This window comes from Rhinolophus ferrumequinum, chromosome 19, assembly GCF_004115265.2.
Source record: "Rhinolophus ferrumequinum isolate MPI-CBG mRhiFer1 chromosome 19, mRhiFer1_v1.p, whole genome shotgun sequence".
In the NCBI taxonomy this organism is placed as follows: Eukaryota; Metazoa; Chordata; class Mammalia; order Chiroptera; family Rhinolophidae; genus Rhinolophus; species Rhinolophus ferrumequinum.
In genome coordinates, this window is record NC_046302.1 from 49,579,366 (window position 1) to 49,606,302 (window position 26,937).

Here is a 26,937-nt window from a genome sequence, read left to right on the forward strand (position 1 = left end):
CATATCTTTTTTGGGGGGAGAAGGGGCACAATTCAACCCACTATATTACGTGTACTCTGGGGCTTGTAGGTCTTTACAAAACTTCATGTGTTTAAAAATAGCCAATATTCACTTCCCTCCTTTAAAGAGGGAGGAAACTCTCCTCTTTTGCCTTCTGTACCATGTGGAAGACAGCTGACCGGTGCCTTAAAGGTGAATGGTATGAATCTGGTGTAAGTGTACCCCGTGCAACTGCAAAAGCATGTTTCCCTAATTATACCGTTTATGCTTGGTTATCCACAATAATTGAAAAAGTCTAGTTTTCACATCACTTGCTTAGGCAAAGTGACTGCATTTCTCAGAAGCAAAAATCTACAAATGCTTTCACGCAGATTTCAGGACAGAAGGTTTTTGGGGTAACTATCCACATTAAAACAAACAAACCACATACTAGTTGTGGGATCTTGGGAAAGTTATTTATACTCATCCTACTTCATGGGGTTGTTAGGAGGATTAAGTAGACTAATATTTGTAAAGCATATGGAACATTGTAAGGGCTACACATACTATCACAAGATTTTTTAAAACCATAATTAGAAAGTGCACTAAATATTGAAGTGATATATTTACAGACACAAAGTATGCATATCAATTAAAGTTCTTGGTTGCAAGTAACAGAGATGCAGACAAAATGTTTTAGGAAACGAGTAACTTGCAGAATAACTGGGGTGGGTTTACAATGGTTGGAACTGAGGGAAGCTGAGCAACAGATGATGCAGCCGACGGGACCCGCAAGACATATCATTGAACCAGTGTGCCCCTGATTCCAATTAAGAAGCACAAGGTAAAAACCATATACAGTAATGAACATTTAAAATGGAGCTTTGGACTTGTTCTTATCCACTGTGTTCTTAGAAATACCAGTAAAATGAATTCCTCTTTCTATTGGGTAAGTTTGTGATGGAAGATTACAGGAGTATCTCAATTAAACTTAGCCATCAACAACTCTTGAGCTTTGCATCTTAGAAACTTTTTCTCTGTTCTAACTTGAAAATCTTGCAAAGAACTCAGATTGGCCTGGCTTGAGTCAGAGGTAGGCCCTTACACTAGTCAACAGTGGTGAGGGAAGAGTCATAAAATCCAGCTGGCTCCTGCCAGAGAAACACGATTGGAAACGGAGGCAGTTACTGCAGACGAGGGTGTGCCAAGCAGACAGTGGTACAGCTGAACACTACACACTCACACTGTGTCTACACTGCGTGCAAGAACTAATGGAAACTAATGGATGGAAACTAATTCATGTAGAAAAATACATTCATGTACACACAGGGTTCTAAGTGAGACTAAGAAAAGGGAATGACATGAGTAGAGAAGTGAGCCAACAGGGAAAGGGAGAAATGAGTAAAACAAATCCAAGGAATGCACAAAACTTTAGTAATCACCTTCTTTAATGGAAAAATCACGAGAAAACAAGCCAATATTTGCTGTGAGTTTATTTTTCTGGTAAAGGATGTAAAATATAAGGTATAAAGACTTAGTCCAAATTCTAACAGGGCTGTATGATGATATGTGATAAAGTGGATGCCCGCCTGGTAGCATGAACGACTAAATGATAATAGGAATAATTTATATACAGGCAGGTAAAATTGCTAGGAAATTTAAAAGTTTTCCCACATTAATGGTAAAAATGAAAATGATTTCCCAGCTCTCAGGAAAACAAGATTCAATTGAGCATACAACACCCCTTTTCAAAAGTGTGACAAATCGAGGTTTTTAAGTGCAGAAGAATATGGGGACATTTCTGAAGTACGTTTCTCCCGGTCGAAAGGGAGACCTTAAGGTAGGGTCTGGAGCCAAGAAAGTGGAGTTTTTTGGCACACTGCTATCTTACTCCCTCACAATGCATATACCAAGTTAAATTCCCTGAGTACTACAATAAATACACCTGTTTAACTTTGTTTGACTAGGTGTTTCTCAAATATGTTTGATCAGGGAACCCTTTTTGTTATGACATCTGTTTGATAAATTATGGACAGGCTGCAGTTAGTTTCCTAAATCTTTAGTGTTTCCTCCAAGATTTATTCATGGTGTATGTGGCATAGCATGGCTTTTTTGTTGTTCAGTATTCTCGGAACAGGATACCCCACCCCATCCCCACCCCACCCTCACCCCCACCCCCCACCCCACTTTACTTCTTAATTTGGAAATCTGGTATTCACAGAATGAAAAAGTAAATGCCTTAAGCAGAAATACATTTCACTTACATCTTATTTATTTGTCCTCTGTTATTCAATACAAAAATATGCATTTCAAAACACTGTAAGATATTTGATAAACTGAGCAATAGGAAAATTCCATCTAGCAAACTCAGGTGAGTCTGAAGGACCCAGTTACAGGGCAGCAAGGTGAGCCTGGGGCTGTGGACACACATTCCTCTTTTGTAAACTCACACAACTTGAAACAATAATAAAAAACACATGTTTCAAAAAGCAAAATAAAACACTGAGCACCTTTTACAATGTTGTAATAAAACATTCACTAATTCCTCTGTGTGAAAATCTGGGAAAAGACAAAAGGAAAAACTACATATAAAAGGAGCTAAATAAGTGTTTATAAAGTCAGTTTTCTCTGAGTTATGAAAAAACTGATCAAAAATCCTTTGAGGCAACGGGTTCTCCACCTGCCAATGTCACTGTCGGCTACAGCAGCTTCTCAGCTGTCCCCTTTGAGTTTGTATTACAGACTGATGCATGTGGTCTTATCTTATACTGACAGCAACACATCTTTCCTTTTTTTATACTATAATGCTTTTTCTGGTATACCATGAAATATATCACAAATACATTATATGTTATCATAAATAGAAATTAAGACAGCACATACTGGGAAACAGTTTTGAATCTTCTAAATTTTATTCGTTCACTCACCTGCCAACTTGAAAAAGCTAGTAATTTGTAGAGGGCTTCCTCATCATTAATGCAAATTAGAAATGCAATAACTTAATTCAAACGCAATTATTTTTAAAAATTGCTCAGACACTAAAGCTTAGTTAGCACCAGACAAAATCTACTGGCACACCATGGGCAAAAGGCCAACTCTACAGTGATATGTAAAGGTCACTTTATGAAAAATCCAAATAAAAATTGCTCTCAAAATATTTGGTCCATTAGAATTTGTTTACAAATAGAAATTTAAATTTAATAAGAGGACTTTAGGCCTTTGGGCTAGTATCTCACAACCGGAAAGAGAAGCAATTTTAATCCTGATTCTTATGATTTTGTCAGAAAGTTTAACTATTGATTTAAGTGATGAACGATTAAAAGTTATGGGGTTAACAGATACTGAATCTACAATTAAAAACTACTCCTTTTAAATTTTTTCCTATGGACAAGACATAAATACTAAGCATTTTCAACTTTTCTCTCTCCAGAAATTCCATGAGAATCCAAAAAAGAGAAAACAAACAAGTGACGGTCAAAGCTGCATCTAGCTGGTTGACTATGAAAACCCTAGAGACAGCATCAAGAAGCTGAAGGTAATATTGCATCCTGAAAAAAAATGACAAACACCTGCCAACACTTTTTCTGCTGAAGCGTTAGTCAATTTGAGTAACACATGCTGCCAGCCTTCCTAGTGTTACCGTTAGTGGTTAGAACTACTTGGAAAACTAGTGCGAAGAGTTGGTAAATATTTATGGTGTCACCTGCTGATTCCCTTCAAGTTCAGCCATAGCACTGATTTGGGCCTGGTAAGAACCGTCCTCAGGGGAGCACATTCCCCTATGCGTATACAGGAAGCTGCACAGTGGGGACCAGATTATTACGGGGGCTCTGAAATGTCACTGAGAAAAGCTGCCAGTTAAGGGGAAAAAATGAAAATGGAGAATGTTTTACTCCACGTTCCCACAGACGTAATCACTATTTCACGTGTGCAAAGCCTAACGAGAATGGAAGCTCCTTTACTGCAGTTCAGAATTCCACATATAGTTTGCTTCACGGGAGCAGAACAAGCCATACATCAATATCCATCTTCTTGTAGAATCTGGATACGCTTCGGGTTTAAAAGGAGACCAAGAACCAGGGTCCATATGCTGAGTGTTGGCTTCGGCAACATCATATGAGGTGGCTTTTGGGTTTGCCACACAGTTTGAGTTTCTTTGTCGTGAGCAGCTGTGCCAGCCCATTGAGAAACACCAAAACGATGGTCATGGACATGACAATCACGTAGTGGCTGATGCTACAGAAGGAGAAAAAGACGTTACAGGCAGAGAGAACACATGTGAGGAAGCGCCTTAAGACGCCTCTAAATGATGCTTCTAAATGTAGATGCAAATACACAGAAATGGTATCAGTGATTTTGAAGTAGACATATCTGTTAACATCAGTAAAATGTTAAGAAAACAAATTTGTTATAGAAATAGTGATGAACATAAGCAGTATTTTGAGGTACCTCCCACAACGGTAGCATGTTATCAAAATGTCTGTTTGGTATTAGCAGTGCCTGCGTCTTTGTTACCAACAGAAACTAAATTTCAAATCCTGGCTTTTACAAAAACAATGTCCCCCTTCTAATTCTTGGACCCTCTGAATAATATCCAGGGACTCCCCAAGATGTCCCCAGGTTAAATATTCTGACACCTTAGGAGCATGCCATCTTATGCTTTGACATAAGTTAGACTGTGACAAAACTACCAGCCACAAAGAAAGAAAAATGTTACCCAAACTCATATGCAGTGAAGTCAAAGTTTTAGGTAAGGAAACTAAACAAATAAAAAAAAAAAAACCAAACACCTCTTTTTAAAAAAATCTTGAATCAAAGCTACTGTCTCCCAGACTTTTGGAAAAAGATAGAAGAATGGATACTATTGAGACAGGTTAGTTAGTATGACTGCTAGGTAGACAGGGGGGTCCCTAGTAGAATAAACAAAAAAGCAGCCATATCCTGAAACTCCAAGACCTGGAATGTCTCCTTCACTCCAGGACAGAGACATGAGAATATGCCTTGAGGTAATAGATAATCTCAAATCCCTTCTGGCCGGACAAAGGAACAAATCTCATAGATAGGGATGGGTTATTTCGTTAATTCCTTCAGGATGAGCAAACAGGACAAACCTGATAGATGAATTCAACTAGAAGGCCCCAGCCCCCTTCCCCAAGCAGGCAAGGGAAGGTACAAAAGTAAGAGCTTTTGCCTCAGTCACTGGGCACCCCCATTCAGAACCACTCCCCCTGGGGAGCTGCAACCTCTTCTTCTGCCTCTAATAAACTATCTTCCCTTACAACTCTTTGCCTGTCCTTGATCCGTGTGTCCATTTTTCGGCTTCACGAGACAAGATCCCGGCCCACACCCAGAAACCGCCGGCAGATCCAACATTATCTACATGATGAGGACTCACAGGAAAATATTCCTACTTCACTGTTAAAATACTCAGTCCCAGTTCTCATTTACCAGCAATAGTAAATGTTCAATTTTTCTCTTTAAACACAGAAATTGTACTGTCTAACCAGACAACAGCTTTATGACAAATTCAGAAGGATGATAAGAAATCTAGGGTACAGATGTGACAAATGGACAGTAAAGCAGAGGCTTCACACGGTGGCACTGGTGCAGGCGGGCCTAAGCTGTACAGATTGGTACATTTACTTACAATGCCTACCAGCTGTATGGAACTATCTAACTTGGTAATAGAGTCATATGTTTTACATCCTTCACAAAGGTGGGGGGAGGTTTCAGCAGGCCAATAACCAGGCTGGCTGGATGAAAGGAAAACATATTTCACCCCCATCCTTGCCTTACCCCCAGAAAACAGGCGGAGTCACAGTGCTAGTTACAGAAAGTTCACCCCAGGATGGCCCCCAGAACAGGCCCCATGTGACTTGTTTTCTGACATCTGGGAAGGTGACTACTGGGTGCATATCAAACAGGCCAATTACCTAGAGGGAAATGGGGACTAAGGGATAAAGGGAAAAGAGGTCGGCTGGTCTCCCTCCCAACTTCTCAATAACTCCAATTCAATAGGCCCCAACATGTCAATTGCTGGCTGTAGGGCAAACTAAGCAAAGCTTTGCATGATGCCAGGCAAGGCCCCTGGAGGCCAGGAAAGCAGGCTTCCTACTCGAGCAGATTTCATTTTTACTTTGCAGTACTATCGCAACTTTTAAGTTGAGAGCCTGCAAGTGCCAAGTTTGATAGTCTGATAAGACTGCCTTTGGAAAGGCACTGGTTAGGGCATTCTTCTCTAGAATCTTCCTGCATTAGAAATTAAAACTAGTTATGTTAGAAATCTGAGTCTGCTCTAGGGTAGGCTCCTGACCTAAAAAGAAAACAATAAAATCAGATCCTTAATTGCTAAACAAATATTAACTCTAAAGTAAGATTTTTGAAACTTTTGTTTTCACTGTAAAAGTAATATACCAGGATATTGGATTAGTGACCTCTGCCCTAGACTGCCAGGTCCGTGGAGGCAGGAATGATGATCTCTATTTCTTTCCCCACTTCATCTCTAAGGTCCAATGCAAGACCTTTTGGGCCTTCAATGAATGTTTCTTAAATGAATTATTAAAGAGAGTCATTTTTAATTAAAAGAAATCAGAAAATCTTTCTGGCAGATGAAATCTGGACTGAAATCAGACTCTCCTAAAATAGAAATCATAAAACATATCATCAAAATTGAATGCTAAAAAAAAAAAGAAACCCCAAAATGCTTAAAGAAACAAAAAAAAATCTATATCCAAATCAAGTAAACTAGCCCCATAAGATACAAAAACATAAAGATAAGTGTAATACTGGCATTGGAATCAACAGCATGGAAGGAAAGGGAAAGCCGTACACACTAGACAAAGGGCTCGGTACAAAGAACGCACACTGCTGGCGGCTCACTGCGCTCCCGGCACGGATGGGATTTGGTTCTCATCAATGCCTCAATCCCAACTGCACACCTGTGAGTTCTTTTTCTCAGTCTCTGGGTCACACCACTTAAAGTCCTTTCTTCTCTCCTCAAGGTTCTGCCACGTTCCTCCCCGCTCAGGAGATGACTTTGCTTATTTTATTGAGGACATACTGACGGTGCTGAGAGAGAACTCCTAACCTCAAACCTACTAACACACCCATACCTGTGTCCATGTTCCTCCTGCACCTGAGCATGTCTACAACAAACTCCTCCAATTCTAGTTTGGATCCCATTCCAATTTTCCTACTAAGGACTTTACTTTTCCAACTCTTCCCTCCCTCTCTTATGCTGTCAGTTTCCCCCTCTAAAGTATCTTTCAGCACACAAGTGTGCAATTTCTCTCATCCTAAAAATAAACGAAAAACTCTCCCAAGAGCCCACGGCTCCCTCCAGCACCATTCTAATTTAAGGCATTTTAAATCTGATAGGTCCAAAACGCAGCTCTTAACTTCCTACCCCTTCTTTCATCAAACCCACTCTTCCTAGAGCCTCTTCCGTCTCTGGAGATGGCTTTACCATTCACTTAGTTACTCAAGATAAAAAAAACCCTACGAGTTACCCTGGATTCTTTTCATCTCCCAGCACATCCAATCCATCAACAAATTCTATTCCCCTCTCTTTCAAAATATTTACATATCCAGCCTCTCGTCACCATTTTGAATTGCTGCCTAGTCCGAGCTGCCATCATCTCTAGATTAGAATACTGCCTCCTAACCAGTCTTCCTGTGCCCTCTTGGTCCTTACGCTATGTTCTCCACCTGTGGCCAGAGGGTTGTTTCAAAGTGTACAGCATAGCAAATACTTCCCTGCTCAAGAGTCTCACGCTTCATCTTGCACTTGGAATAAATTCCTACTTCCTTACAATGACCTTCAAGTCCATAAGCGACATCAACCATCTGTCTTTCTGAACTCTCTCCCTAGCGTGGTTATACTCACACCACGCTAGTCACAATACCCTTCATGTTTTCAAGAGTACCTAGTGACATAGGGACATGGTTATTACAGAAAACCAGATTTTTAAAAAACCAACACCAGACCAAAACCTTGTGCTGTATGTTGGCACATAAATTAAGGCTAAAAGGATATACACATCAACATGTGGAACAGAGGTTCTCTCTGAGACACTGAATTACAGGTGACTTCTTATTTTTTCTATATGCTTTCAGTATTTTCTCTAATAAGCTTGTAATACATTTCTATTTATGTGAATGTTTACAAGTTATGGTTGGTTTAGCCATAGAACTCTTAGGCTGTGTTCATATTTGGCACAGAAATAGTCAACTCTATTCCGTTTCTGTTTCTCACAGGATATTTCAAAATCTGTTCCAGTTCCTGAGATCAAAATCCTCAATCCAACAAGCTGGACGTAACAGCCATGACTTCTTCCTATCATAAGAAGGTTTACTCCCCAACTCGGGGGCTAAAGTTTGGCGTCAGAGGTGAGATGACTAAGTGAGAGAGTAAAGCCATGAGGACTTACACTATAGAAAGTAAACAAAATTTTTATATTATATCTATACAATGGAGCACTATTCAGCACTGAAAAGGAACAAGGCACTAATAGATGCTGCAATAGAAATAAATGCCAAAAAACATTATGCTAAGTGGAAGAAGCCAGATGCAAGACTGCATATTGTATGACTGCATTTATTGAAATGACCAGAACAGGCAAATCTATTGCACAGAAAGCAGATTAGCGGTTATGTGGGGCTGGGGATAAGAATGGGGACAGGCTGTAATCAGGCCCGGGGGAGCGTTTTGGGTGATGGAAATGTCCAAAAACTGGATTGTAGTCATGGCTGCACAACTCCAGAAATTTGCTAAAGTGATTTAAAAAAAAATCACTTAAGTCATTTAAAACCTTAAAATGGATAAGTTTTATGATCTATAAATGATACCTCAAAAAAGCTGTAAAAAAAAGATTACTTCTAGCAGAGTTTTATCTTATTAAATTTTACTATCACTTTTAGGCCTTTTATCACTTTTAATATTTTAAATAATTTAAAAATATTAACTATGACTTGATCTCTTAACAAAGTCAGTTTTGTAAAACCAGTAGGTGACTCCTCCTGAAATTTAGTGAAAATGAACTTATGAAAGACCCAGATCACTTATCTCCATACCATGGCATGACATGACTTACCCTTGGCTCATTTAAGCTAACAGTATCGCCAGGAACCGCTCTGAGGCTTGTCACCTTCATGCAGTTGAGCCAGGAGGCATTCCAGCTTGTGATGTTTTCCATCAATCAAGCTGGTGTCATCTCAACATAGCAGAGTTAAATAAAGGACCATCAAACTTCAACGTGAAACGAGTTGAGCTGTCCCCACTCTCCCCTCCACGACTAGTTTGACATCATTTAAGTCAGCAGGTTTCAAGGTGTACATGTGTGAGGTGGAGAGATGGGGTCTGTGGGGAAGGGCACACAGAATCAGCAGGCAGGCCCTTTTAACCTGCACAATGGGTGATAAAAGGTTGACTGTACGTCTCCTCAGTCAGGGGAACGGGCAACAGAAGCAGGTCACATCCGTCAGATGCACTGGGCAAGGAAAAGGCTGAGAATCACTGATTTTACTACAGCTTAGTATTCATCGTAAGAGTAAAGATAGTTTATGGTACTTATTAATTACATTTAGGAGGATATTAAAATATTGAGCATAATGCTAAGTTTTCATTATATCTAAAGAGAAAAGATATTTTATCTGTCATTCATATTTAATAAAGTCTAACAATAGTGCATGTAGGAAACAATTAAAGGTCGAAACGAACCCTGCTGTCAAATCAAACTACACAGTTCGAGCTGATGAAGCTGACTCTATTCACTTCACATCAAATATATTTAGAACATAAATTGAAATGTTTTTGTAGTTATGAAAATTACCTTAAAGGAATTTTTTTCTCTAGTTTGAAAAATGCACTTCTCTCAGCATGCCATACAAAAGGCAACACTCAGTAAAGTTTATGATCTCCTGTGAATGAAGATACAGTGTAAAAGATCAAAAGAAGAAAATACTAAATTATAGCTCTGTCAGCCCAATGCAGTTTTATGGCCTGGGCAGGATATATTTCACATGGCCGTTAAAAAGAACACCTGATGCCACAGGTTTCTCCAGAGAACCACTGAACTTACACCTGCAGTTTCAGTTGATTGTAGTACCTGGAGATATTCCTTTAAAAGTCTCAATTTAATTCTCCGAAATCGGCTCTGAAGATGCATTTTAAACACACTGGGTCATACCCATAAACCGATATACTGTCTCATGCCCTAGTAAAGAAACTATTATTTTTAATCTGCAACACGACAAGGAATATCTCAGCTTTTCAAATATACATTCATGTAGGAATAATCAGAAAACCAAAACTTAAAAGCAGCATTCTCATACATAAAAGGCAGGAAGAAATACAATAGTGAAGTTTTGATATGTGAACCCTATTATATGGTGCTTTAGTTTTGATTCTTAAAGCATATTCCGCCCCCACCCCCCCACCCCCAAATTATCCAAGCCTTTTCCTGGCAGTCAGTCAGATGCTTCTGAAGAGGATGAACCACTCCTAACGCTTCGACCTGTACCACGCGGCTCAGGGTGGCGGTACATGCCATTACTGCCATGTGGGATACAAAGAGAAGAGTTTCGAATTCTAACACCAACCAGAGCAGCGGCAGCAGCAAAAGCCTCGCCTTGCAGCATCAGTCAGGGCAATTCCCTTCAGAACGCCTAATGCACTGACGCAGATGCATTTTGTTTCTCCACCCCAACCCCTTCCACTCCTTACCCTCCCTTCTGCAACCATCTTCCTTTCTTAAGTGGGCATCTTTGGGACGACACAGTAAGAGACAGGGAAGACAGACAGAGCAGGGCAAGGAGGTATTTTGGCTAGAACGACCAGGAGAGTATGTGGGGAATTACACAGGCTAGTTCAATGCCCTTTGCCTGATGAACAGAATTAGCTCTGCCATCCCCTATCATACCTGCCTTTGAGAAGTCTCTCAAAGTAAGCACCCCATTTAACCTATGGGAGTGAGACCCTTGAAGATGAAGCCCTAAGACTGAGATAAACTGAGGTTTAACATAAATTATTAACCGGCTATGCCTTTATGATCTTCCCATCCACTTTGGATTTTTAATGTTCTATAGATGAGGGTGCGATGAATACCCCAGGACGACAAGCATACCCAGGACTGTTCCAGGTAGAGCTGGACGTACGGTCTCCGTATGGGGAGGGCAGCTCCCACTGCAAAAAATACTACCACAAACTATTTCCGCAGCATAGTTTTTACGCTGTGTAGCATTAATCAATTATATTATCCTTTACTATGTATCACACATCAATACTAGTACTGACCGTCAAGTTCACACCTTTCTAATGGCTAGTACTGCCAGGGGGGCCCCCACAGCACTTGCCTATGAGTGCTGATGCTCCCTGCTGTTTCCTTAGTTTGAATGGTGCTTACTGTTTGTTTTATGCCTCTGCAGTCTCTCTTTTTGCTATTATTTTCTGCTCTGATGAATGCTTTATTCCCATGACAATTGTAAAGGAATGCAAGGAATAAGGATGAAGGTACCACACAAGTGCCAAGAAGAACGTCATACTCGATGTTAAATGCAAGTTTGGCAGAGCCTTTCTCTTTTGAAAATGATCAAGCAAACACAGGTTAATAAAAATAAAAACTGCTAAATTGGACTATATCACAATTAAAAATTCCTGTGCATCAAAGGACATAATTAACAGAGTGTAAAGGCAACCTACAGAATGCGAGAAAATATTTGCAAACAATATATCTGATAAGGAGTTAATATGCAGAATATATAAAGAACTCCTACAACTCAACAATAAAAAAAAAAACCACAAATAACCCCCTTTAAAAATTGACATTGGGGCGGCAGGATGGCTCAGCTGGTTGGAGCACGAGCTCTGAACAACAGGGTTGCCGGTTTGATTCCCACATGGGCCAGTGAGTTGCGCCCTCTACAACTAGATTGAAGACAACGAGCTGCCCCTGAGCTTCCAGAGGGGTGGCCAGATGGCTCAGTTGGTTAGAGCGTGAGTTCTCAACAACAAGGTTGCCGGTTCAATTCTCACATGGGATGGTGGGCTGCGCCCCTGCAACTAAGATTGAAAACGGCGACTGGACTTGGAGCTGAGCTGCACCCTCCACAACTAGATTGAAGGACGACGACTTGGAGCTGGAGAAGCACACTGTTCCCCAACAGTCCCCAGTGAAATTTATTTTTTTTAAAAAAGGACAAAGGACTTGAATATAGACATTTTTCCAAAGAAAATACACAACTGGCCAACAAGTATATGAAAAATGCTCAATATCACTAATTAAGGAAATACAAAGCAAAACCACAACGAGAAACAACTCACACCCATCAGGATGGCTACCAACAAACAAAAACAAAAACAGAAAACAAGGTTTGGCGAGGATGTGGAGAAAATGGCACTCTTGTGTACTGTTGGTAGGAATGTAAAATGGAGCACCTTCTATGGAAAACATTATGGAGGCCCCTAAAAGAATTAAAAATAGAACTGCCCAGCAACCCCACTTCTGGGAATTTATGTGAAAGAACCGAAAGCAGAGGCTTGAACAGGTAATGCACACGCATGTTCACAGCAGCCAAAAGGTGGAAGCAACCTAAGTGTCCACTGATGGATGAAGGGATAAATAGAATGTCATATATACATATGATAGAATGTTATTCAAGCTCCAAAAAGAAGGAAATTCTGACACATGCTACAACATGGATGAGCCTTGAGGACAACATGCTAAGTGAAAGTAGACAGTCCAAAAGGACAAACATTGTGTGGGTCGGCTTAGATAATGTACCTAGAATAGCCTCATTCATAGAGACAGAAAGTGGAATGGTGGTGGCCACCCCTGGGGCCCAGCCAATCAAGCCTGGGAATGTTTTATGTACGGTGAGTGCTCAGTATGTGATGTTTCTGAAGACATTATCTATATGTTAAATGCACATACAATGCAAAGAATGAAACAGAGCTATGTCACGTTGTGTAATCTTAGTCTTTTGGAGCCAGTTTTCTCCTCTGTAAAATGGAAATTATTGTATTTCCACTTTATTGTATCTTCACATCATTGTCATGAGAACTAATGAAATAATACAACTAATGAAATAACTCGTAATACACTGTGTGCAATAAGTGACATTTTAATACTAATTATTGTATCAATTTAATACCTTCCTCAATAATCCTAAACTTTTCTCAGTTACTGCTTAACCTGGCTTTTCCCCAGGTTTCAATAGAAGTTTTTCTGTGGCAAAACAACCCAATCCTCCAAATAGTTCCTGGAAACTTCTAGTGATCTCAGAAGGGAGAAGAGACAAATGTGATTGATTACATGACTTAAAACAGCTTAACATTTCTAAAGAAAGACATCCCAGACTTTTCCAGGGAAAATGGTGGCTGTCTTTAAAGAAGCAATAAGAAATACTGCGAAGGAGATAAAATACTTTCTGGACGAGGAGGGATGCAGGATTTTCGTACCATTCCTTTAACTCTCCCAGCACTGAGTCTTCTTTATTTCACAAGGTTTTCCTCTCCAGCACCAATGTGAGACTCACTATCTGACATAAAGAAACAACTCTGCCAGCTGTGCCCAGGTGCAAGCCGAGTGGTGCCCTCTGCCTGCGCCTGCGTCACAATAGCCTTCCCGTGTCAGAAGTTGTCTCCTACCTCACTCCCTGCGTTTCAGCATTTTCTCTCTGAAGCTATGACTCTTTGTTCTGTATACTGAACAAAGGCTTCTGGCCAAAAACAGTACTTTCCTGACCTGAGACGCCTTTCCTCTTGGCTCATACCCTCCTAATCGATATTTCTCCTTTAAACTCTAAATTTATATTATTCAAAACTTTGCAGTCAATGGTTCTTTTGCAACAACCACAAATATAGGATTAGCTACAAAGCCGCTTTTTACAAAGAGTTTCTAGAGTTACAGAATGCACACTTTGGAAAACTCTCTGAGTAGGGGCACACCACGGCCTTGGCTACAGGGGTGCTGCCCTCCAGACCTGCTCTGCGACATGAGCAGGTCACAGTCTCCTCAGGGCCACAGTGTCTTCAACTGGCAAATGAGACAGTGAATATATCTATCGTGGAAAACAGTATCTACTCCGCAGTGCTGTGGTCAAGATCCCATGAAATAACATGTTGGCAAATAGTGTGAACAATGAAACACAACACAAACGTTGGTTATTTGTGCTGTGACTGCGGGCAATCCTTTGATTGACATTTTGGACCTCCCACTCAGGTTTGAGCTTCTGTCCTAGTTTGTCTTTTAACCAGTGTAGACCGATTCCCAAGTCTCTGAGATGCCTTCATCTTGTCTTTCACGGCCCACATCTCCACAAACCAACAGCTGGGTTTGGGGACTCCTGCTGCAATGCACAGCCTGGCTCGGGCCCTGTGGGAAGCTCTGTACCTCTGCTCTGTGAATGAGCTTGCTCCCTCTGGGCCCAGTACAGGCTCCAGAACCCAGCGTTGACAGAAGGTCATCGGAACTGATGACACTTCACTCCCTCCAACTATAATATTATAACTCATGCTCAAGCATAAAACAAGATGATGATAAAAATCTCCTTACAGAGAGGCGTGAGGTATTCCCTGTATTTCTCCTCCCCATTCCAATTAAGCGTGCAGGAGTTGGTCTCTACTTATAACTCTACCTCCCTGACGCCCGTCTCATTTATGCATTTCCCTTCTATTGATAGCGCAGTCACACAGGCAGTACTAAAAAAGCCAAATAATGGACAAAGATTTATAATGAAAAGCAACTCCCTCATTCCTTCTCACTCCACTTCTCAGAGCAACCAACCACTTGAACCACTTCTCTTTTTAGATCTGGTGTTACCTCTGCATGAACCAGTATCTTTATGTTGCTGTACACTGATGAATCCATTTAAAACATTATTTATGAAGGCCTTGCTACGAAAGGGAGGATTTAGCTACTTATACTATATCCTTCTCAGTTCAATTTAAGTTACTTTAGTTCTTATATTTTTCCTTATGAATCAGCTTTGAGGTATAATTTACATATAAGAAAATGGAACCATTTTAAGTGTCCAGTTCGATGAGTACTGACAAATGGTACACCCATGTAACCATCATCACTGTAAAGATGCAAAGCATTCCCCACAGGCCCTTGTACAGTCAAGCTCGCTCCAGCCCCAGACAACCACTGATCAGTTTTCTGTGACTAGAGATTAATCCTGCCTGTTCTAGAGTTTTCTATAAATGGAATAATACACCATGTACTGTTTTGTACCTGGCTTCTTTCACTTAATATAAAGTTTCTGAGATCATCCATGTAATTGAGTTCATCAGTCACTCATTTCGTTTTGTGGTAAGCAGAATGCCATTGGATGGACAGAGCACAGTTCATTATCCATTCACATGCTGGTGAACATCGGGTTGCCTCCAGATTTGGGCTATTATGAATAAAGCTGCTATGAGAATGCCTGTACAAGTCTTTCCATCAACATGTTTTTTCTTCTCTTGGATAAATACCGAGGCATAGTAAATACCTAGGCTGGGTCATAGGGTGAGTGTACGAGTATTTAACTTTTGAAGAAAGTCCTCTTCTTTCTAGGTCTCACCCACAAATAGGATGGCTGCCATTAAGTTGTATGAATATGATAGAAATTGCTATGTCATATTTCAGGATGGGCAGGAGGGGTGCCTGCCTCTGCCCTTTGGCTGCAAATGCTAGAATGGGGTATGGCTTTACTCTGAGGTGCGGTCACATATATCAGAGCAGTGAAATTCTTCCTGGGCATTTTTTCAGTCTCTTTACAGGTGCCCTTTGGTTTTTCCCTGTAAGTCAAATGCCTGTAGCACTTCCTGCACAGGGAGGAGGAAGGAGGAGACAGGCTGTGGAGAGCACGTTGAGAGCCTATAAACACACTCCGTTAATCCCATCTGGCTGCCCCTGCCTCACCTCTTCCTACCCTCCACATTACTGCCTGAGTCTGGAGCTCCCTCTTCTTTTGGCAGGACCCACTGATAGTTTCTGGGCCGCTGCCTCCTGTCTCTGAATATCCATCTTCTAGGAAATTGAACTCGCATTTGCTGATGATTCTTCTCCCTTTCTTTCAGTTTGGCTGGGGTTGTTTATTTTACTGGGGTCTTGGGAAAGGGGAGACAGATGATTATCTTTGGCCTGCAGTCCTCACCCAGAAATCGACGGATCTGATTCAGAGCAGCAGTCTAGTAGTAAATCCTTCCAGGGACGTCTCCCTAGCCAGGCTCGTCAGGCCAACGCACCCCTTTACATCTTTTCTGGATGACCTCTCTCCTTCCGGAAATGCTCTTTTCATTTCCACAATACTACTCTCACCTGGTTTTCTCCTGCCTTTCTGGCCACTTTTTCAGTCTCATTTCCACATGTCTTGTTCTCTGCCTTTAAATGTCAGTGCCACTTAAGGTGCCACTTTAGATCTCCCAATTTTCTCACTCTACACATTCTGCTTAGATCTTGTGACCCAGTGTGCTCTCTGAACCCCACCCTTGCAGTGTTTAAGCAGTCCTTCCCCCAATAAGCTTTCCTTGACGAATGTCCCCGTAGCACCAGACTTCTCTAGAACTTCTCATACTGAACCATATTTACCTGCTCACGAATCTGTTTCTTCTTCCAGCCTTAAGCTCCCCAAGAGCCCAAAACTGTGGGGTTTTTTTCATTCCCAGCAACCCACCCAGGGTACTGCTGGTAATCAACAAATATTTGCTGAATTGAATTTAGATTATGGATATTTAAAAATGCTTTATGTTTTACACACGTTATTACTGGTAATAATCGTAAAGTTTGTACTTTGAAGATAAAAAATTTGCCAGGTAAATATAAACCTCCTCAAGCTAATCAAAGAAAACCCAATTCTTAATTTGCGTAATGTAAATTAATGATGCTGTACAGAAATTAATGATGCACACTTCCATGTGAAAATTACATCCTCTTCATTCCTTGGTATTTATTGAGAGCCAAAACCAATATAGATTTCTCTCGTGAAAAAGTCTCACACCCATGCCCACAGCAGCATTATTCACAGTAGCCAAAAGGTAGAAGCAACCCAAATGTCTGTCAACAGAAGAATGGGTAAACAAAATGTGATATGCACATACAATGGCATATTGCTCAGCCTTTAAAGCTGACAGGAAAGTCTGACACAGGCTGTAACATGGACGAACCCTGAGGACATTATGCTAAATGAAATAAGTCAGTCACAAAAGGTCAAATAGTTTATAATTTCATTTATATAAGGTAACCTAGAATAGTCAGATTCATAGAGACAGAAAGTAGAATGGTGGTTGCCAGGGCTGGTGGGCAGGGGATGGGACATTCTTGTTCAATGGGCACAGTTTCGGTGTGGCAATGACAAGAGTTCTGGAGATGGATGATGGTGACGGGTGCAGAACAGTCTGAAATGTACTCAATGCCGCTGAATTGCACATTTAAAAAAAGGTTAAGGTGGTCAATTTTTATATTATGTATATTTTATCACAATTTAAAATAAAACTCGCACACACAAAATGCTCTATTTCATTAGAATATTTTCCAAATAAATTTTGACCTTCATTTAAAATGAAAAATTTAGCAAATTATGGAGAAAGCAATGGGAGCTATGGCAAATACAAGAAAACTATGAAGTATAAAAAAATGGATCTATAGAATAACGATAATAATAGCTTCCATTTAGTGAAGCACTGTGCTAAATGCTTACATGGATTAATACATTCAAATGACTACAAGAGACAGGAGAGAGATTAGATAGATTAAATCACTTCCTGATGGTCTCACAGCTAAAAAGTGGCAGAAACAGTTCAATGCCAGGTGCTCTGGTCTACGTCTCACGCTCTGACCCACTATGTGCTGGACACTTTGGGATCACAGGGTTGGTGACAAGGAGACATCAAAACTTTCCCTAAGCATTCAAACTTAAGAGTAATGAAAATACAGTCAATGATCTATGGAATACCTTTTACGTGCTAGCACGTATGGAATGAAAGAGATCCCACTCAGATGGGGGGAAGCAGACGTGCATGTACGTAACCAGGCCGTACAACCCGCGAGCTGCCTAAGAGATAGGCACAGAGGACTCTAGTACAGAGTGTGCCACCCAAACCCACACGATTCTTGGTAACACAAGTGCTGCATAAATGCCAACTACATGAAATAAAATCAGTCTACGAAAATATTGTCTCCGAATGCATTTGAAAACAAAAAGGGAAAAGGATCAACTTTGCTTTTTTCTCAAAGAGAAGAAATTTAACAGATGATGGCAATCACTGACATTCAAATCATAATAAAGAGGAATCAGCCTTTTTGTTCAGATTATACTACAAATGACAATGTGATAGGTATCACATGTTCAACTGTTCCCATATTAAAGATTCTAAAAAGCAGACAATGAGTACATGCAGTTTAAACTGCCACATAAATTCACACTATAACTCGAATAGTTTTCATTTTTCTAAAGAGAGACTGAGAGATTACGAGAACACAGACTCACGAGTGATCTACTCTGAAATCCAAGAAGATTTTCTAGAACTTCTGGCTGTCCCGCAGTTCTCGCCACACTTACGTCTGCACCCCCATCACCCCAGGAACCATCTGCTAATGTGTGAATGCAGAGCACTGAGAGGTGGGCCTCACTTCCAGAGGCTTAAAATAATTGCAGCTTGCTATGCTTACCTCCAAAATCAAATTGACACCTTCCATACTAAGATATCATGTTACTTGTTTTCACTGTACTCTCAAGAATTTCTATGTGAATATATACTATACCTTGTTCCAATATCAAGCCAGCTGCCATAATCCTTGACCAAGAAGAAAAAATGCTGTAAAATAAAACAAAATATGGCTCCATTAAAAACAAAGGCTATTTAGATTCAGCTGAAAAACAATGTTGTTTTAGGATTATGTGTTTCCGATTCTGACCCCTCCGAACCACTATCTGATTACAATACTCGTATGCCCTTTACTGAAATTTTTGGTTGAACTAAAATGAGCAACAGCCTAAAAGCCAGAAACAAGCATTTCAATTCAGTCAAATGAACAAAAAGTGACATTTGTGAATAACTAGAATAAAGAAAACCATACTAAATAAAGGTATTTATAAAGATACTTTTAATAAAAGATACTAAATAATATCAAAGACCTCAAGAAGCTATAGCATCTATCCATCAACAAATATTTACTGACCACCTACTATGTGTTAATTATTGTGTTAGGTCCTGGAGATAAACGCTCTTCTAGGAAATGTTTAATCCAGTGAATGAGTCAGTGAAATTATCAGGCGCATGTGTGTGATGAGTGTTATCAGAAAATATAGGCCATTATGAGAACAGAGAGTAAGGGGTATATATCCTGACTAGACTATAAGGGAAGGCTGCCCCAATAAAAAGTCTAAATATCTGTAAAAAGTAAGAGTCAGTTGAAAGAGGAGGTTGGGGAGATGGAAGAAGAATGTTTCTGACAGAGGGAGTAAACTATACAACATGGAAAGTCCAGGTAGAGCTCGGCAGGTCCCAGGTGTGGCTGGGTAGAGAAAATGAGGAGGGAAAGTGAGAGATGATGCCAGCCAAGGAGGCAGAGGCCTGACCAAAGGTGACTTTCTAAGTTAAATTAGGCAATCTGACTCTTTACATAAATTGTGAAGTCAGAGAATTTCAATTCTTTTCTATTAACACGTCTTGTCTATTTGTCACTTTGGGAGCAAAACTGAAAACTGATTTGTTCTAACATTATGTGTGGTCAATTTCAGAAACATACAGGCATACCATGTTTTATTGCACTTCACCTTACTGTACTTCACCGATATTGGTGTGTTTTGCATTGTTTTGTTTTGTTTTTATAAACTGAAGGCAAGACCCTCCCCCAGCAAAATGACTGTGACTCGCTTTATCATGATACTCGCTTTATTGTGGTGGTCTGGAACTAAACCCGCAATATCTCCGGATACGCCTACATTGAATATCCAGTTCAACACAACACAAAAATGCTCTCATCTAAATCACATGACTAGGAATCTGAAGTGGGAAGTTACTGTAATTGCTGTCTGTAATCACTTCTAGCATGGGATGCTATGTAGTGAAGAATTAACCTTATCCCAAGAGAGGCCTGTCTTTTGTCTTCAACTACTAAGAGGTGATTTCTAGGCTGCTGGGCTGTCATGACTGACAGAAATGTTTTGCCTGGGGGACCTTCGCCACCAAACAGTCTAATAATGTGATTTATGTTGGGGACTTTGGGCCCTAGTTCTACCTCTAGAAGGACTGGAAATTAAAGGTCAGCCATGGGAACAGCATGGGACTGAGCCCCAATAGCAAGTCTGGACACCAAGGCTACGGTGAGCCTGGCTGGTAGTGAGTGCTCCGAGGGGACTGTCACACATTGATGCCAGAGGAGTGATGGATGCTGTCCTGACTGCAGGCAGAGGACGAGCAGTGCGCCGCATCTGGACTCCTCCTGAACTCCCCTTGGCAGATTTTAACCTGCATACTTTCCGTGGAATAAACCATACCCGTGAATACGTCTTCAGTGAATTCTGAGTTCATCTAGTGAATTGTCAAACCTGAGGGTAGTTTTGGGAACCCCCGAACTTGCAGGTGCAAAATAGGTTCTTCTTTTTGTTACCACACTTTATATTAATACAAGAGGCCCACGCATACGCTCCTCAGTCAGAATTAATTCATTAGAGATCATCTTGTTAACATCTTCCCACTGGAAAAGCTCTATTTCCTGTTTCCTTCCTTCTCTTCCTCCCTTTCTACCTCCCTTTTCCCTTTCTTTTTCAAGCTGAAAAAAGGGTTAAAAATTAACATTTCAAGTAGGAAAATGATATGTTACCTAAATCTAAAGTTAGCTTTTTCTGTTAACTTCCTATGGAAGTTCATTTCAGACGTAATGCACCATGGACGACTAGGTATAAAATGACAAATTCGACAAAATTAAGTAAGAAGGTTTTTCACACCTTAAAAAGAGCACTCTTACTACATAATAAACCATATAAAAATAAAGTAATTTATATGTGTAAATTATGCCAGCACTTATAACTCAATATCTAAAGATTTCATGTATGGAAATGCATTCATATTATCTTGATTGAATTAACTCGGCACTTAGCTTCTCAATTTTATTGATACTGAGTATCCAAGAATGTCTTACCAAAGCCATAATGTCTGATATGACGAGGACCATGAGAAAAAGACTGAAAAAAAAGAAAATGAAGAAAAAGTTACACAAAATACAACAGGCACATTTTTAAAACACATTAAAATCAAAATGAGAATAATCAAATAACCCTATATCCTGACAGTATTTTTGCTTCTGAAAATACTACTTTTGACAAAAGCTCTTTTCATATTATCATGGACTACTGTCCCACAGTGACAGGCTGGACTTTAAAAATGTTACTTAACACTTTGAATACTTATTTCAATACTATAAAAGGGACACAAATTATGATTTTTAAATTAAACTTCTTATTTTAGATAATTATAGATTCACATGCAATCTTAAGATATAATGTAGAGAACCCTTTGCCCAATTTCTCCCAATGGTAACATCTTACGAAACTATAAAATATTACAACCAGATATTAACATTGATACTGTCAAGATACAGAATGCACCCCCATCACAAGGATCCCTCAGGATACTCTTTTATAGCGACACCTATCCTCTTGCCGACTCCTGCCTGATCACTAATCCCTAATTTGTTCTCCATTTCTATAATTTTGCCATTTGAAGAGTGTTGTAGAAGTGGAATCAATTATAAAACACTCTGTAATCTTTTGGGATTGTCTTTTTTCACTCAGCACCATTCCCTTGAAATTCATCTAAGGTGCTGTATGTACCATAGTCTGTTCCTTTTTATTGCTGAGTATGGATGTACTGCCTTGTATGGATGTACCACAGTTTGCTTAACCATTCAAACACTGAAGGACATCAGGACTGTTTCCAGTTTGAAGCTATTACAAATAAAGCTGCAATAAACATTTATGTACAGATTTTTATGCAAACACAAGTTTTCATTTCTCTAGGAAAAATACCTAAGAGTGTAATTGCTGGATTGTATGGCAGTTGCATGTCTAATTTCATAAGAAACTGTATAACTCTTTTCAGAGTGGTTGTCACATTTTACAAAAATACCATCAGTAATGTATGAAAACAACTTTTTGCATCCTTACTGGCATTTGATGAAGTCATGATTTTTTATTTTACTATTCTGACAATCATATAATGAATGATACCTCATTGTGGTTTTAATATGCATTTACTTAATGGCTGAGATCCTGAATATCTTTTTGTTGACCACTTTGCCATCTATATGTCCTCTTTAGGTCTTCTGCCCATTTTCTAATTGAATTATTGGTTTTTACTGTTGAATTTAAGAGTTCTTTACATATTCTAGATAGAAATCCTTTGACAGATATGTGGTTTGTAAATATTTTCTCCTAGTATGTAGCTTGTCTTTTCATTCTCTTAACAGGTTTTTTTTACAGAGCAAAAACTTTTAATTTTTATGAAGTCTAATTTATGTATTTTTTTCTTTTATAGATCATCATTTTGTTGTCAAGTCTAACGTTTTTCCTAGCTCGTTTTTCCTAGCTCAAATCCCAAAGATTTTCTTTTATGTTTTTTCCTAAAAGTTTAAATCTATTTTGAGTTAATGTTTATATAAGATACGAGATTCTGGTTGGTCAAAGTTTATGACTTTTTAAGAAATAATTGTTTTTTCCAACTATTTGTCTGAAGTATAGAAATATAACTCAGTATGTATGTATCTCACATATGCATATATATACAAGTCAGACTGATCCCATCTTACAAACAAAGCTGCTGTAAGACATAATAAAGTGTGTTAAGTGTTTGTAGAGAACACAATGGTCATTCACTATAACCTTCTACCCAAAGCATGAATATTCCCAAAGTTACAATCCCAAAGAAGGCTTTGTCTAGCACAAGTTTTAGTGATTCCAGTAACAGAATCCACTCCATTCTAGACCGCTCCAATTATTACAAAGTGCTCCCCTTCTTTGAATCATATAATCAGTGAAACAAAAATTCCACCCTTTGGATCCAGTTCTTCTGGAACAAGAGATAAACACAATTTAAATGAAACAGATCTTAAAGCATCTTTTTAAAAATTTTGTTTAACATTTTTGAATGTTGTTTTTCTAAAGCAAATTATTTTATTGTATGACACAGATGATATTCTGGAATCCTTCTGAAGTAAGACACACCTGATGAAGTTACTTACTGTCTTCTCAGCCTCAGTTTCCTTATCTGTACAATGGCCAAAAGAATACCTACTTCATCGTATTGTTGGGAAAATTAATTCAGGTAATATATGTACCTAATACAATGCCTGCATATGGTAGGTGCCTAACAAATACTGGTTCCTTTCTCACTGCTTTTAACAAAAGCTGTAGATAAAATGAAAGACACAATGAAAGATACAATCTCTGCCTTCATCGAGTTCACACAGCATGTACCAATTAGCCAGGACTGCCATAACAAAGTATCACAGACTACCAGATGGCTTAAACAACAGAAAATTATTACCTCACTTCTGAAGGCTAAGGCTAAGATCAAGGAGTCAGCAGGGTTGGTTTCATCCTGAGGCCTCTTTCCCTGGCTTGTAGGTGACCATCTTCTCCCTCTGTGCTCACATGGTCTCTCCTCTGTGTCCTACTCTCCTCTTCTTCTAGGGACACCAGTTATATTGGACTAGGGCCCACTCGTATCACCTCATTTTACCTTAATTATCTCTTTTAAATGCCCTATCTCAAAATACAATCACATTTAACATTTACATTTTGGGGGGACACAATTCAGTCTACAACAGGGTATGAATCAGAAAAGTAAGAAATTGTTTTATCACCATATGAGTTACCTGACTTAACTAGGAATTTAGGGTGGGGTAGCTGAATAAGAAAAGTTTATCAGAGAAAACGATGTCTGATCTAAGCCTTAATTAACAAGAAGAAAAAAACTTTACCAGGACAAATCCTTCCACTCTTGAGCCATTGTGTGGAAACTGAGGAACACAGAAGTAAATTGCCCAAGATCCCACAGCCAGTGAGCGGGCAGACGCCAACACAGCCGTCCAGCCCACAGCCTGGGCTCCTGACCCGTAAGCACACTGGCTCCCCCAGGCATGCGCACTCTCAGACGCCTTCAGGTGCTCATCACGTTCTTCGGAATGTGTCCCTTGTTTAGTCACATATGTTTAAATAAGGAAGCATAAATGGAACACACTGTTCAACACTCACGGTGACCAAATCACTACCAAAGTAAGATGGGATTATCACTCTCCATGTTTTGGATATGATTATTTCTATTAAAAGCAGGTTAGTTTTATATCATTTTACCTCTACAATGTTTTGAAGCTGCCGAGCACCTAGAGCCTATGAGTTTGCCCCATGAATACTTTTTGATTCAAGAAATAAATACATGCTACTGGGTTTTCATCCAAATGGTGATAACTATTACCTGTTATCCCCTCCACCAACCCACCATGAGCACTCACCTATAATGATGGTCTCTTCACTGATCTCCCTGCTTTTACTTTTGTCCCCCTAAGGTTATTATCCATACAATAGACAGTGGGGTTTTGGAAACCTTTCCAATGGCTTCTTGCCACAACAGGAAAAATTCTGAGGTCCTAAGTATGGCCTAAGTAGCCCCATATGGTCTGGTCCCTGCCTACAATTCTTTTACTACTGTAGCATACCCCACTGAAGGCTAGCCCTCTTGTTTTTCAAATACACTACACACGTTTTCACCTCATGCCCTTTGTGCATGCCACAATCTCTCTATCTGCAATATTCTTTATTCACATAGTGTCATGGTACACTCTGTGTTTAATCAGGTTTCTGCTTAAATGACTCCTCCTCATAGAAGTCTCCCCCAATAAATCTATTTTTCTTCCTGACATGTAATACAACCTGACATTTTATTGTCACGGCAAACATTTTATTTATTATTTGTCTCTCTGAATAGATGGTAAGCTCTATTTACCAATGTGTTACCTACCGGCAGCTATGAGAGTGGCTGGCATATAACAGAAACTCAAAACATATGAGCTAAATGAATGATAGGTATAATCAGTGTAAAATAAAATTCAAAACGGCTACCACTGCACATTGTGATATACACTGACTTAAGAGCTCTTCCTTTTGGTCCCACGGAACCAAAAAGATTTGAACCAAGGAAAATTAAACTTGGTAGAAACACACCAAATAAAATTGTAAAAAGCTAAAACCACCCAGAATAAAATCTGTAACTAACAAATAATGATGGAAGAAGCAAATCTCCTTGACAAAACCAGGTCTGTAATATCTGACCCAGGTAAATTAGACCTGGTAGAGATAACAGAAAAGGAAAAAAAAAAAAAAAAATCACATTAGCTGGAGCTAAAATTCATACACTTTAAGATAGATAAAAATAGAATAATGAACCAAAATTTCTTTGCTAAAATTTTTATAATTGCCCTCAATAAAGATAATTTTAATAAACTAAAAATAAAAATACTTAGTAGTTTAGTTTCACTTCATATTAAATTAATCAAAAAATTAAGCTGGTTTAATATAGTTTCCCCTGGAAAACGCTCACCCAATAAAAGTGATTCGACACTGGAGTAATTCTGATCCAAATTTGGATTCCTAAATATGGGAGCATGACATCCTGAAGATTAAACCTTCCAGTAGAACAAAACAGTATATTCAAAACACCTTATGTTCATTTCAATTAGTGCAGGGCTTGAGAAAACTAGCTTTTTCGCTGCTAGATGGTGGTGTTGACAACTGTTGACCTTCTCAAGTTTTTTTCAATCATTACTGGTTCTCCTGAGTATGTGATCAAGTATAGAACTGAAAAATTATTCCTTTTAGATCTCATTATGTGGTTGGTTGTTGAATACTTCAGTAACTCTAAAACCTACTTCTCTTTCTCGGCTGCCTCCTAAGCCTTCCTTATACTTCGCTGCATTCTGAAGGTGATAAAGGTCTTCAAGGTCTATGTTGTCTCATCACCTGAGGCCTCAAAATATCCTCCTCAACTGGGACAGACACTTTTGGTTGGCTGCTTCCCACACTCACGCCAAGCCACAACTTGTTTTTCTCTAACCACCTTCCAGCTTAGATATGAATGTGTGCCAGACAGAGTTCTGGTCATTGAGACAAAATCTGAAATCTATTGGATGGTGCACTGGGGAAATACACTGCTTCCCGCCTGGACAGGGAGAATCAGCTGACACAAATCCTTGCCCCTTCCCCCCATGAGTCCTGCCCATCTGGGTGGCAGATATGATTCATGGAGGTGTGAGAAGAGCCAACACCCTAAGACGGGGAGAGCTGAAAGGCAGGGCTGACATCATACCAGCTCAGGATTGCCAACCTCTAGACTCCAGGTTCTGAGAGACAATGAATCCCTGTTTCTTCCAGCTATGGTTAGATTCTCATTACTTACAGCCAAAAGCATTTCTAACGGATCAACCATTAGGTAATCTTCATGCCCAGATACTCCCTTTTACTGGCCTCTACCCAAAATACACAAGTCTTTGAAATAAAGCCAGATATCAAGACTGAGAAATTAGATAAATTATTGATATTTAGAGAAGTTAATTTTAAAATCATGCAAAATAAAATAATGCTCACACAGCTGTTGTACTTTATTTTTGTTCAATACATACTTAAGAAATGAGTCCAAAGAAAAGCGGTTAGAATCATCTCAGGTTTGTTCTACTGAACTCATCTTTGGCATTAGGGATATAACAAGTCAGTCATTAGTGTAAACTCCACCTCCATCTTAACCCCTAGGCTTTCAAGAATTATGTTGTAAGACAATATTTAGCAACATAAATAATGAGACTGAACATGTGGATAGAAGGAGAGATGTTATCAGTGATATTTAGCTAAGTGGATTTGGTAATGAGGGTGGACGAACTTAGGCTTGTGTGATACAGAAAACAGCATGAGGAGCTAGTTTCC

At 39.5% G+C, this 26,937-nt stretch overlaps 1 protein-coding gene across 3 annotated transcripts in view; it reads right to left on the bottom strand.

The window, feature by feature from the left end:
- Positions 1–2,244: 2,244 nt before the first annotated feature.
- Positions 2,245–26,937, bottom strand: part of PIGN (phosphatidylinositol glycan anchor biosynthesis class N) — a 95,869-nt gene continuing 71,176 nt past the window's right edge. For 2 of the 3 annotated variants that reach the window (XM_033087633.1, XM_033087632.1), the window contains 3 exons: positions 21,108–21,150; positions 18,726–18,778; positions 2,245–4,215 (listed from right to left, as the gene is read on the bottom strand). In XM_033087633.1, the coding sequence (XP_032943524.1) occupies positions 4,092–4,215; positions 18,726–18,778; positions 21,108–21,150 (220 nt within the window). In that variant the 3' untranslated portion in view covers positions 2,245–4,091. Of the gene's footprint in view, positions 4,216–9,111; positions 9,468–9,809; positions 9,898–18,725; positions 18,779–21,107; positions 21,151–26,937 lie in introns of those variants that run through there. The other variant, XR_004421072.1, reaches the window with a different exon arrangement.